This window comes from Polistes dominula, unplaced genomic scaffold (assembly GCF_049000335.1).
Source record: "Polistes dominula isolate Pdom_NZ unplaced genomic scaffold, Pdom_raw_medaka contig_49, whole genome shotgun sequence".
In the NCBI taxonomy this organism is placed as follows: Eukaryota; Metazoa; Arthropoda; class Insecta; order Hymenoptera; family Vespidae; genus Polistes; species Polistes dominula.
Genome location: NW_028300914.1, coordinates 3,105,973 through 3,120,878, shown reverse-complemented (window position 1 = coordinate 3,120,878; position 14,906 = coordinate 3,105,973). Strand labels below are relative to the sequence as shown.

The following is a 14,906-nucleotide window of genomic DNA, read 5'->3' as shown; positions in this document are numbered from 1 at the left end:
AATAAGGTTCTTACAAGAGAAAATTGAACGATAATCTACACTTTATCGTCATACTTTTATACTATTATTATAAATCGATTTTATTCGAGAGAAATAACATTATGTGTCCTTTCACCAAAGATTTCTCGTATTTGTTTTTTTTTTTTAATAGAAAAATATTTATAACATATGCGTATATAAGTGAATACGAGTAAATGTAATTTCATAAATAAAATAATTCAATCATCGTGAGAGTGGACATCACCATTATAAAATCATTTATTACGATAACAACAACAACAAAACATCTTGCAAATATTGCATCGTAATAATTTGTTCATAAAACCTTACAAAGTAAATTCTTTATGGCATCATTCTAGGAAACTCATCGGTTTTCAGTTTTATTTCTTCAATATTCCCAACAAGTTTATAAATAAATATTATCTTAAGATGATACAGAGTTGAAAAGTTTTCAACTTTATTTAAAAAATACATTTTTATTTATTTTTATTTTTTATACAAAAGTTGATTGTAACAAAAATTTGTTTCTAAGTTCAAAACTTTTCAACTCACTCATAAGTATTCCTATTATTATTATTATTCAAATATTATTCCTATTTAATTATAATTAATATTTGGATAACTTAATATAAATTCCTGTTTTGTAAATAATATCCCTCTTGTTTGTTGTAATAAAAAAAAAAAAAAAAAAAAAAAAAAACATAGAAACATTTGATTGATTTGATCGATACGATCGAAAATTCTAATTCAATCAAGTTGAACTAAATTAGGCCTATATGGCATAATCGAATTTCGAATTATTTCATCATTGGTAGATTCTTCTCACTAATTCAACCTTTATTTTATTTTGGATTATCCGATGGTAAACCCTTTATAGCAAAGATTCCACGAAAGAAGGGCTTGAAAATTTCTAAAAGTGTCTGTGTTCGACGGGCTGAATTCTGAAAAGTGAAAAATAATTAGTTCATTGAAAAAACAAAAACAATTTAATTATATTATTATTAACATTTAAAGTGCTAGGGACGCAAATATGCGTTTAGTAAAAATTACATGAGTGGTCTATCGACGTATATACGTGTTTGTTAATATTACAATAAAATAATGTAATGTTTATATTAATTTAATTAAATTAAAACAATTGATAAGGTAAATTAAATTAAAAAAAATTATTTATTAAATTAAAAAAATATCTTAATGTTTATTTAATTATAATTATTTAAAATTAAATAAAATTTAATTTAATTTAATTTAATTTAATTAAAAAAATATTATAATGAAATTGTATTTAGAACCAAAAGATTTAATTATTAAATATAATTTATTATTAAAATTTAATAATGATTAAATTATTCTATTTCTACGAAAACATTTTAGTTAAAAGTATTCACCACTGAAAGGGTTAAATAAAGTCACACCTGTCATTAAATTTACACAAAGATTATTATATTGTTAGAAAGGAAATTACGTGAATAAAAAATAAATTATATAGAACAGAAAAATTTGTTTGACGTATTTAAAAAAAAAACAAACAAAAAATAGAAAAAAAAATGTAAATGACGTTTTCGTTTATCCAATCATAAATTATGATTTAATTCACATATGTATGTAAGAGTCATAAATTTTATCTCAAAAGGACTTTGATCGAGGATAACTAGTTTTCCTTTTTACTGTAATTATTATAAAAAAAAAGAAAAAAAAAGGAATCAAGTTCTCTATAATATTTACAAATAAAAATAATACAACAACATTTTTTTTGGTCTTTACATAATCATAATAATTCTAATAAATGATCTGCTTAGAAGTATTTTTTTGTTCTTCTTTGCAACATTGTGCTAATTTTAATTTAACCTCAACCGTTGACCATTGATCATTTTGCAATAGAATGAACGGTTTCGTAATTAAACTGGTTTTAATGTTAACATTATTCGTCTAATTAATTGCAAAATAAAAAAATTACGATTTTATATTAGAATATATATATATATATATATTTTTTTTTTGAAATAAAACTTACGAGTATAACACTGTTGAGAATCGAACTGATGTTTGTGACCAAAGTAAATCCTGAACCAAATACTGGTGGTGGTATTTCCAATGATACTCTTTGCCTATCAAATATTGGGATGTTTTCCTCAGTTGTCGTAGTCGTTTCAGCCTTCTAAACAAACACAATGATTTTCTAATGTAATATTTCATTCTACATCATTTAACTTTACTAGCTACTACTTCGTTCAACCATTTAATACTTTCACTAGCCACAACGACCTTTAAATCATTTTTAACTTGTTTGCTTTTTTTTCTTTTTTTTTTTTGTTTGTTTCTTTGTTTGATAAATCTCTCGATTATATACTTCTACGTTTATTTATATGTATGTGTGTGTGTATTTATACGTACGTATAGATGCATGTGTATATTTAAATGACTAATTCGTGACAATTTATTTTCTACGCTGAGATGTAACTCAAATGTATTATAAAAGAACATTTGTTCTTTTGTTTTTATTATATGATTTTGTAACAAAAATATTATTTTATTTTATTTTATTTTATTTATTTAAGATTATATATGTTTGATTTTATTTCATTACAATTGAATAATATTGAATTGATTTTTGTCAATTTTAATAAAAGATAGAAAACAAATATATATATATAAAGATAAATAAAGATAAATAACACTATGTGTGTGATAGGAAAATTGAAAAGGGTGTGGAAAAGGGATTTTATAATTTACTATTAAAAATCATCTATTTAAAAATGATACATAAAACAATGGTAGTAAGTTTATTTCGTATAATCATTATTATATTTATCTATCACCATCATCATCATTATCATCATCATCATAATCATAATCACCATAATCGTTGTCATTATTGTCATTATAATTATTATTATTATTACTATTATTATTATCAACATTGTCATAAGCATTATATGTAACAAAAGCGTACATATGCACTATTTACATCACATCTACTAACACACTAAAATTCTAGATTGTAAATGATTGAATTGTACCGTAAATCGAAGATAGTAGTAGTAATAATAATTAAAAAAAAAAAAAAATAATAAAAAAAAAATAGAAAAAAAAATAGAATACTATTACGATAAAACAAAGTTATTTACAGATAAACAAAAAATAAAAAAATATTCCATACAGAGAGAGTGGAGATTGATTTGAGTATTTACCAATGATCACAAAAACTATGTCAAATTTGAGACAAAATGTTTCAAATTAATTTAAACAAATTAATTAATATAAACGTTAACAATATTACAATAAACCTTATGAAAGTTGGGTGAATAATATTTTGTTTGTTTTATGGTTTTTTTGTTTTTTTTTTTTTTTGCATTTTTTGTCTTCATAACTTTTTTTTTCGATACTCAAAACACGTTGCAGAAAGGTTTGCACTTGCAATTCTGTGTAACTTAGGGTAGGGGTGTGTTTTGGGGGTTGAGGGGGAGTTCGAAATAGTTGATTGTATCCTTGTAAAACGTTTTATCGTCCAAGCTAAAAAAATAAATAAGAAATCAAAAGTCACAATTATCCATTAATTGTCAATGAAAACTTCAAATCAAATTTGACTTCTTTTTTTTTTCTTTTTCTCTTCGTCCACTTATGCGAATTCGATCTTTTTGTCTCTTTTGCTTTTTCTCTCTTTCCTTATTTCTCTTTCTTTTTATTTTTATTTTATTTTTTTTTATTTTATTTCAATTGTGATTATTAAAAATATCTATTTTTTTTTTGGTATACTGGTTTTTGTTCTCTCTCTCTCTCTCTTTTTTTATTTTAAATGGCATGTCCCACATTTGGATGGATGAACATTTCTCGTCAAGTGTAGCTGAAGAGAAGGGCCACGAATGGGGATGGTCCAAAGTCCAAAATTTCCAAAATTGTCCAGTATTATAAAACCCATAACTATGCCTGATTTGGTGGCTGGTAGTCGTACTGTTTATGCATAATGAATGGTGACTAAATTCAGTAACTCGTTAACGGAGTTTTGTTTTGGTTTGTTTGATTTTTTTGTTATTCAATCTGTTTTGTAATTTGTTTGATTGTTTAGCATTGAAATAAACGAATTTGTTTTATGTTAGATTATGTTAATTATTACGTATTTTTCTTGTTCTTCTTGTAATACCAATGAATATGAATTTGATTATATTATACATGTATACATAAAATAAAAATACAAATAAAAGTAAAAATAAAAATACAAATACAAATACTAATACAAATAAAAATAAGAATGCAAATAAAAATACGAATAAAGATAAAAATAAAAATACAAATAAAAATAAAATTAAAAATACAAATAAAGATAAAAACAAAAATACAAATAAAGATAAAATTAAAAATACAAATAAAAATAAAATTAAAAATAAATATAAAAAATAATAAAGTATTAAGTTCATAAATAATTAATTATAGTTTAGATTGATTAATGTTTATAAATTTTTTTAGAAATATGTTTAGTAGTTAGAAACGATAGAAGTATGAATAAAAAAAAAGAATGAAGTATCAAAGTAAGCATTTTAAGCAAGAAAAATATAAGCACACATGACAATGTTAATTATCTTAAGATAAATAAATCTTTGATCCTATTTATTATCCAATCATAAAGACTTTTCTATTATTATTATTATTATTATTGCATTTTGTTGCAACGAATGCAACAGACTGTTTCAATGCATTTGTGCAATGATTATCATAAAAAACAAGTTGCTAGTTGTTGGTTTCTTCTTGTTTTTTATATTCGATTTCGTTCCAGATAAAAAGGTTTTTTTTTTTTATGTGTTAAGAAACATTGTCATTGATTAATAATATCGATAACAAATATGTGTATTAATAATTATGAGAAAGGTAAGGGTTTAGTATTATCATAGATTTATAATTAGCTTTGATACCTTGACCATAAAACGAAAGATTAGTGCAAAAAAAGTGAAAGAGAATGTGATGAAAGAATAGGAATCCAAAGTACATCCTTTGTTTTTTTTTTGTTTGCAAATGAATTGAAAATTATGTAGAAAGAGAGACAGATGTGTGCTAGAAACGAACATAAGTGAAAGAGAAAAAGAAAAAGAAAAAGATCATTGTGCTGATAGAATAGAAGAGAAAAATAAAAAATAGTACGCATAGTTCTCGATTTAAAAAAAAAAATGAATTTGTTTAAAAAATTAATAAATACCTATACACAAAATTACGTCAAATTAAATTCTTAAGTAAAATAAATGTTAAAAGAACAATAATTTTAATTTAATTGTAAAAACAAATTCAAGAACTATCCGTACTCGTATTACTTTGCAAACTGAAACACACACTCACACATTAATATAAATAGAAAGAAAAGAATTAAAAGTAGAGAATAAATAAATAAATAATGCATTAATTAATTAATTAATTAATATAATCGTACCCCTGCTAGATTCGCGAATGCTCCAAGATTAATTCCAGCTGATGCACCAGCTCCAGAACTGCTTCCATCGGAAGAAGAACCGGAACTACCGCTGGAATCACTACCACCAGAGCTACTTCCACTTAGGCTAGTAAGGGCACCTAATTTTGAGGAAAGCAAGGTACCAAATAATTGGGAACCTGCTGATCCAGAAGAACTACTACTGGATCCTCCACCTGAACTGCTATCACCCGAAGTTCCTAAATATATTCATTCAAATGAATTATGTCATCAAATCATTAGGATGTGAATCAAAGATTCGTGAGTTTGAAAAATTAGCAATTTAAAATTTATAATAATAATAATAATAATAATAATAAATAAATTTATTTATATTAAAGAAAAAATAGAACAAAAACAATTGATTATACAATTATCAACAGAATTAACCCCTTAAGTTGCACGCTTGAGTTAACTCAAGCGGCGTTGTATAACGTTGAGCCAAAATTGTTCCTTAAAGGGGTTAATTTCAACACGAATTTTTTGATTACCCCAATTCTAAGTCAATCAATTAATCAAAGTTAAAAAAAAAGGAATAATAATAATGATTTATTTAATTATTAATATATTATACCTGATGAACCACTAAGACCACCGACGATAGAACTCAATGGTGCCAATTTCGAAACGAATGCACTCGACAATCCAGTTCCGGCAGAATTAACGAACGTCGCTGCACTGTTAATAACCGGACCGATGCTTGCAGTACCAGCTTTGATCTTTTGAGATATTAAATTGCTAATAAATTGACCTGTTGCTGATTGAGTATTGTCAATACCAAAAGCTTGATTTTTAACTCTGTTAGCTTCTTCCAATGCAGTCAAAGCTCTCGTTTTTGAATCCAAGAATGCATCTAATTTCTATAAATATCATAACTCATATATCTAATATATCATATTTCATTTATTTATTATTTTATTTTAATTAATTCTATGTGACTTACACCAAAAACAAAGTTGATCACACCATTGGTTACTCCCAATTTAACGACACCAATTTTTCTTTTGTCTCTGTCAGCCCTTTCATCGTCAACCCCTTGACCCTCGTCAACTTCGAATACATATACCTGTTTTCAATAACAAATTATATATGTAATATATATAATATTAATATTAATATTAGTTATATTTTATTTATATTTAAAGTAATTATAATACTAATATTAATATAATAAGAGTAATATTAATATATATGTAATTTTAATAAAATTTTATATATTAAAAATATAAATAAATAATATAATAATATGTATATATGTATATAAATATGTATAGGAAAGTTGCTAAAACATACTTTCACAATTTCTACAAATAATCTTAAGTTATTAAATGGTTTTACGTAATATTATAGAGAAAGAGAGAAAAGAATGTATTGGGTGCTAATTCATAAGAATAATAATAATAATAATAATAGTATTAATAAAATATATTAATAAATTACATACATTCAAAATAAGATGATACAAATGTTATTATAAGGATAATTATGTAACATGACCTAATGATTATTATTATTATATTATTTAGTGACAAGTTGATATCTTTGACACGCACGCGTGTCACGGAAAATCCATTCAAAGCGTGAATCAACCTATCTCTGTCGTTTCGTATAAACTTAGCTGTCTACTTTCACTCTCAACTTGTTCTTCCGAACTGTGATCTTTCTCTCTCTCTATTTCTCTCTCTCTCTCTCTCTCTTTTCTCTTATTTTACCCCTACTTTCTTTACCTAACTCATTAAAATAACTTAGCCCGTTTATTCTATGTCAATCTTTATATATACACGCAAATATTAAATGATTTCAAATATTTAAAAGTTCGAAGAATTTTTTTTTCTTTTTTTAGATTATTATCATTAATATTATTATTTGGTCAGAATGATTGGTTAAAATAAATTATTATTATTATTATTATTATTATTATCTATTTTTGAATGTTAATAAGTTTATGTTATTATTTGCTTTGTATTTTTTTGTAAAATAATATTTTGCGTGTGTACTAAATTAATTTTAAAATAATATTTGAAAAATTGTGAAATATATATTATATTATTTTCTAAATATATATATATATATTATAATTTTATATATTATATTATATTATTTTTAGATATACATTTATTATATTTATATTATATAAAATTATAATAATATAAGTTATAATAATATTTAATATATTTAATATATTTTATATATAATATAAATTTAAAATATATATTTAACATTTAATTATAAATATATTTACTATAATATTATTATAATTTGTATTATTATAATAATTATACTATTACAATAAACATATTATTTTTTATTAATTATAAAATATAATATATATATTATTATTATTATTATAAAATATATTATTATTTATATTATTTAATATAATATATAACATTTGTATATTATTAATATAATATTGAAAGAATAAATTAGACAAATAATAAAGATACGGTGACGAAAGATAAATCAATTTAATTAACCATAATAAATTGTTCAATTAATCTATACGTAAGTTGAATAAATAATCTAAATTTGATTATATCCAAGGAGCATCATCGTATTAAAGATGTAAACTGTCATATCAAAATATTTCTTTTCTACTACGTGTCTATAATAAACATCGTTTTCTCTCATTAAGCAATAACGTCGTGTGGTGTCTACCACAAATCGAGGTTGTTATTCATAAGTGAGCGAAATGGCGCAACGGAAGGATACAAAAAAATAGTCAAGAAAAGGAAAGAAAAAGAAAAAAAGGTAAATAAATTCGCGACGACGACGGTAAATAAGTAACGTCGTTGAACTAATCGTAACGTAATCATTCTCTCTCTCTCTCTCTCTCTCTCTCATTCTCTTTCTTTACGTGCATTATTGAAATGTTTCAAAAGTAACCACGGACGACCATTTCGGTAAAGCTTTCTAAAAATGTATAGTAGTCAAGGTCGTTCTCGTGGTTTAGCCCACTTTCATTTTCCTTCAAATTTATAATACCATTACGATCATTTGAATTATTTTATTAATAATCAAAAATTCAACTTACTTCGTTCAAAGGGTCGATTTCATTATCAGTTGCTTCCCTTTTTGTTATTGGATTGGAATCAACCAAAATGGCGATCAGCAACAAACCGCACAATGTCCAGGTGAACTTCATTTCTTTTTTTTTTTTTTTTCGATTACAGTTATCTCACCTTTTATTTTATTTGTTACAATGTAAATCTGCGTGTCTATAACAATAACATAAAAAAAAAGAAATCAAATGATTGAATTATAATATTATTAGAAAGAGAAAGAAAAAATAAGGGTGATTGAACGATGATACGTGTAAGAAAAAAAAAAATTAATTTGGTGAAAGGTTGAAAGAAAGTAAAAGTATAATAATCGATTAAATCTATCACACATTAGATCTTCTTCTAATCTTAATTCTAATCTTGTATAGATTGTATCTTCTGTCATGCTATTAAAACAATCACAGTTCAATTAATTCGATTTGATCTAATCGTAGTAGTTTAGTATTCTAATCATAATTAAAACGAATTAAGTCTTTAACAAACAAAAAATATATAAAACGAATTAATAAAAAAAATGTAATTCACTAACAAAATTACCAACACATTAATCAAATAAAAGATAAATGTATGCGTGCGTGCGTGTGTGTATTTGGGTACCTGTTCAAATTAAAAACAAATAAAATTCATTGAAAAAACATACAAATAATAAAAAATTAAATTCACTATAAACAATGTTACCAAAATTTTAAATAAAATATAAATTCACGTGTGTGTGTTCATGTGTGTGTACTTGCATAATTAAAAAACAAATAAAATTCATCGACAAAACATACAAATAATAAAAAAATTAAATTCACTAAAAATAAAATTACCAAAATTTTAAATAAAATATAAATTCACGTGTGTGTGTTCATGTGTGTGTACTTGCATAATTAAAAAACAAATAAAATTCATCGACAAAACATACAAATAATAAAATAATTAAATTCACTAAAAATAATGTTACCAAAATTTTAAATAAAATATAAATTCACGTGTGTGTGTTCATGTGTGTATACTTGCATAATTAAAAAACAAATAAAATTCATCGACAAAACCTACAAATATAAATAAAAAAAATATATAAATATAAATATAAATATAAATAAAATATAAATTTAAAAAAATATAAATACAAATAATATAAATATAATAATCAAATTCACTAAAAATAAAGTTAACAAAATTTCAAATCAAAAATTAATTAACCAAAAATCAAATTACCAAAATTTTAAATGAAAGATAAATTCACATGTGTGTTAATGCATATGTATGTGTTCGTATACCTGCAAGGATATAAGTTTATTGGATATTAAAAGAAAAAAAAATGAATGAATGAATAGTATATATATATATATAATAGACGAAAAATGAACTTACAGTAAACACAGTAAGTTGTAATATGCAGGTGAGCGAAGAGATGTTTACCTGACGGAGTACGAGACTCGTTTGAGGACCACGGTGAAGGAGGTTCCGATGTCTTACAAACTCGAGGGAACGAACACGAGCATGTGTGCCCCTTCGAGAATCGAGAATCGAGTATCGAGCTTCGAGAATTGCGAGCTACGATATATGCTATCAGTGGTGGGAGACTTTCAATTTGCCTCTTACAAACCCACATGGATCTTTTACATTTTTTTTATCCCTTTTTTTTGTTTTGTTTTTTTTTATTTATCTCTATTTAGTTATAACACCCTCTCCTGTCTCCTGCATACCCACGCCACTGTACACTCCCACCCTTCTTCTTTATAAAATCCCACCACTACCATTACCACCACCATAAACGAATTATTACGAAAATCAACGGGATTTTAATTAAATTCTTCGTAGAATCTTGAAATTGTTTATGAACATACGAATTTTGAATTAGCATTTAAACAAATTTTATTCTGTTGTTATCGATCTTGTTACGTTATTTTATGTTTTTTTTTAATTTTGTTTTCGTAATTCTTCGTTCAAAAATATTATTTGAAACTAATCGAATTACGAAGTTACGGGACTATGTTTTTTTTTTTTTTTTTTTATTAAAAGCGAACATCTTTTATGAATATACGAATTTTGAATTGGCATTTAAATAAATTTTAATTCGTTGTAATCGATCTTATTGCGTTATTTTGTGTTGAATTTTTTTTATTTTGTTTTCGTAATTCTTCGTTCAAAAATATTATTTGAAATTAATCGAGTTACGAAGTTACAACTTTCTATGATTTTTTATTTTTATTTGTTTTTTTTTTTTATTAAGCTAAATTTGAATAACCTATTATTATAATACTCGTAAGATCAAGCGAAATTTTATTGAAATTAATTACATACATGTATCAATGATTACCTTGAGATCATCAATTTGATTTCTAGTTTTGTATTTATTTTTTTTTTTTATTTCATTTCTACTTTCACGGATAAAATGTTAAATTATACTACACGTATTACGCATTTCACGCAAAAATTAACAACACTTTGATTATGAAATACGAGACTGTGTTCTGTTACCTTTTTTTTTTTTTAATTACACACATCATTCGTTTGAATTATTTTTTCGTATAAATCGTTTTTTTTTTTTTAACAGTGTCATATTTTTTTCTAACATTTTTATTTCAATAGAATAGCAAACAATAATAAATAATTTTATTCTTTGTTTTTCTTAATTAAAATATACACATTGGTAGAAAGTAAATCCATCGAAATGATTTATAAAATGTTTACGTAATCCTTTAGTCAAATTAACGATTTCCAATCATAAAAACTTTTTTTAACACTAATTATGATTGTACAACAAGATACGTTAATCCTTCTTAGTAATTAATACCGTTTCACCGACATTGATTAGACGTATTCCTTTCTTTCAACCTTGACCATAATCTTGATTTTTAATACCATTTTAATACCAATTTTATAAATGTATTGAAAAATAATTTATGCACATAGAATTTAATCGATAATAAAAAAAAACAACACTGTTCTCGAATTTGATAAAACTATTTAGAATTATTTATTATAATAATTACAAAAAATATATATATATTTATTATTATCTATTCAATGAAGGATCGATGAAACTACGAGTTAATTATTATAATAATTAAAAAAAAAAATGTTTATTATTATTCAAACTAGAACTTTGAGAATACAGCGTAACACATTTTCACACACCCACTATTTTCAATTCGGTGCACGAAAATGTTAGATAGAAAATATCAAGGACACCGAAACGAGTTTAATTGGTTGGAAAAAAAACATTAGGAGTGTATCGTGAACGTTTATGTCACTTCTAAATGATACCCTATTGATTTAACTAGGTATATATATAAGGGTTCTCACTACGTGCCCGTGTTATTTAACTGCTCATCTTTTTCTTACCAATGTATCGGCCATTATTACGCAATCTCAGATATACATCTGTTTGTAAATCATTTCATTCAAATGATCATACGAGAGTCAACGAACTTGTCTTCGATATTTTCTTTTTTTTGTACATTTTTTTTTTTTAATGTTTTGAGCAATCTATAAGAATATTTTAATACATTAGAACATTTTGTAATAATATTAAAATGGGTAATAAAAAAATGGATTTAAAGATAAAACAAACGAGACAGAATTTGTTGCTCGACATCTCATGGTTAACATCATTTTACTCGATTGTTCAAAATAAGTTGAAATACGTGACACTAATTGATAAAACCTTTCATATTAAAAATCATCTTACGAAATGACGATATTTAAATTCATAAATAAACTTAATTTTATGATATATACATGAGCGATAAAAAATAACCGATTACTTTCAAAGTTACCTTTTTATTTACATCTAGGTCAATGTTAATTGTGCAACAATTTTGTATATCTCTCGTTAATAGAATTCATTTCAATCAGATAAATTCTATCCCTTCACTTTTTAAATTTTATCATTTAACTTTCATTCATTTTTTTTCTTACTCGAGTCATTGAAAAAAAAAAACAGGATACAGTTCAAAAATTTGTATTCGTAAATCAGATTAAAATATATGAATGAGATTTGTGTAGAACAAAATAGCAGTCAACACGTTTATCGTCCAGCATGATTCGTTTGTATTTTTCGTGGGTCCCAAATATGAATCAATCGGTCCACCGTAAAGTAAACAAACGATAAACAAAAATATAAACAATTTATCTCAAGTATTATGATTATATTATGATATTGTTATCTTGAATTTATCGCAAGGAATAAAGTATAAAATTATCTTTTATCTATTGCACAGAATTTTGTTTAAAAATGGGAATATGTGATAAGTTTTTCGGGTTTTGTCAGTTTTAACACATTGAGCGCCACACGAATTTTTAGGGAAATTCCCGCCAGGCCACAGGCGTTACGTTGTATTGAAAAATATTGAACGTGTCAGTCACTAATGACTGACGCGGCCTGAACATAAAGTCTAATGTCAGTCACCGATGACTGACGTAGCGCTCAACGCCTGTTAATATTAAGCTCATATATTATAATATTATTTAATATTAAATTAATTTAGTTATATTATTATATTAAATAAATTAAATTTCCTTTTTCAAAATTCAAATGAAAATTCTATTAACTTCAACAAGAACGTCACCGTTATTTGGGTGACAGGACGACGAACGTGTTACGATATGATAAGACAGGTAAATTTAATTGAAAAAAAAATGTCGTAAAGTGGTGCCACGTAGCGTCACGATCATCAAATACTAATGGCATTTTAAAAAACGTTTAAGAATGTTTCATATAACTTTCCAACGAAAGAGAGAGTACAACCCATCGGTGAGTATTCCTCCTCTCATTCTTTCGTGATCTTTCGAACACACGTAAGTAAAGAGTGAAAACGAGAACAGGATCCTCATGTGACTTATGTAAGGAACACGTAAGGATATCACACATATGTGATGATCACACACACAATCTTTTAAAAAGGATATCATTAATGTTTTGTCAGAGTTTTCAGAATTTATCTTTTTCAATCGTTCGAAGAATAATCGAACGGTTCGTTAACCCGGAACACGGACTTATGTATTTTCTCTTTTACTTCATTTATTCATTTATTTACTTATTTACTTACTTACTTACTTACTTACTTACCTAATTATCTTCTCGAAGATGAAATTATTTACGAACACTGATTTATTATTATGATTCTATCTATTAATTGGAAAATTCAATTCATTATAAGCTTCTGTTAATATTTTTTGTTTTAACTTGTTTAGTTATTCAATTAAAGTTTATATAAATTTTAAATAATATGTAACATTAGTTTTAATATTTTAATGTAATAAGTATCAATTGTATTATCAATGCAATTACGACAATTTTTTTTTTTAATTGATAATTGACATCGTATATAATATAAAATACTGTTATATATAATAAATGTTATTATATATTTTTTTATTTAATTATTAAATTTTATTAATAATTAATTTAATATTAATTAATAAAATTAATTAAATTAAATTTATTTTTATTAATTATTATTAATATTTTAATTTTAATATTATAAAATAATATAATAATAAATATAATTCGTTTGTTTTTTATTTTTTATAATGTTGCAGTGATTTTCAAGGAAAGTATCGCGACACCGTAAATAGATTCTTCGATCAATTCGTTTAAATAATACAAATGAAATAACAATTGTTAATAAATTTGATAGATTTTCATAAATAAAACTTTCTGCATCGTTTCATTTTACAAATTATTAAAAGCTTCTTTGATAAAAGCTTGTTCTTTCACTTTCACGGTGTTTCCTCAAGCTACACCTCAAAAGAACAGAACCGTTATATTTGTCCTCTCTCTTTTTCTCACTCGTTTTTCTTGGTACCGTCTCCGTTACTTTAAGAAAGGTAAAGCGTACAGAAAGAAAAAGAACAAGAACAAGAAAAAAAAGAACAGAAAAAAAAATCGTGACACTGCACTGAACGTTATAAGCGGTAAAAGACACACTTTCAAAACTTTGTTATCTATCTTCGTCAACGTTACTCGATAGAAAACCGGTTGCACATTTAAACGAAACGATATATCGATCATGAAATCAATTATAATCGATTGATCGAACACTCAAGAATAAAAGGTAGGAAAATGAAAATCAAATAAGTTTGTCGAATTCTTCTTCTTCTTCGTTGTTCAATGTTTTTGAAACACAGAAAAACCGATAGTAGTAGTTCGATGTTTAATACTCCGTTGCAGTAGACGACGACGACTACTGTCTAAGTAAGCGAAATAAAACTGGACAAGTAAGACACTAAGCGAAGAAGGAAAGTTGTATCAATGGGGAAATTGGTTGTGGCCGACAAAATATCCCTCATCAACAATTATATTTCTATTTGCTAAGAAATTTGATCATTTTAATAACATGACAAACCTATGTTATTTGTCATGTTACTGTTTTTTTTTTCTGGTACACTTGTTT

At 24.7% G+C, this 14,906-nt stretch overlaps 1 protein-coding gene across 4 annotated transcripts; it reads right to left on the bottom strand.

Annotated features, from left to right (window-relative positions):
- Positions 1-228: 228 nt before the first annotated feature.
- Positions 229-10,125, bottom strand: LOC107069063 (uncharacterized). Of its 4 annotated transcripts, none has more exons than XM_089169713.1 (7): positions 9,925-10,125; positions 8,490-8,673; positions 6,399-6,521; positions 6,030-6,315; positions 5,417-5,655; positions 2,015-2,158; positions 229-941 (listed from the first exon to the last, which is right to left on the bottom strand). In XM_089169713.1, the coding sequence occupies exons 2-7, from the start codon at positions 8,598-8,600 to the stop codon at positions 843-845; spliced, it is 1,002 nt and encodes a 333-aa protein (XP_089025839.1). In that variant the 5' UTR covers positions 8,601-8,673; positions 9,925-10,125; the 3' UTR covers positions 229-842. The 4 variants fall into 4 exon arrangements, with proteins under 4 accessions (XP_089025839.1, XP_015181502.2, XP_089025840.1 ...); XM_015326016.2 differs by having other exon boundaries at positions 9,877-10,124; XM_089169714.1 differs by lacking the exons at positions 229-941; positions 2,015-2,158 and adding an exon at positions 2,726-3,951 and having other exon boundaries at positions 9,877-10,122.
- Positions 10,126-14,906: the final 4,781 nt, after the last annotated feature.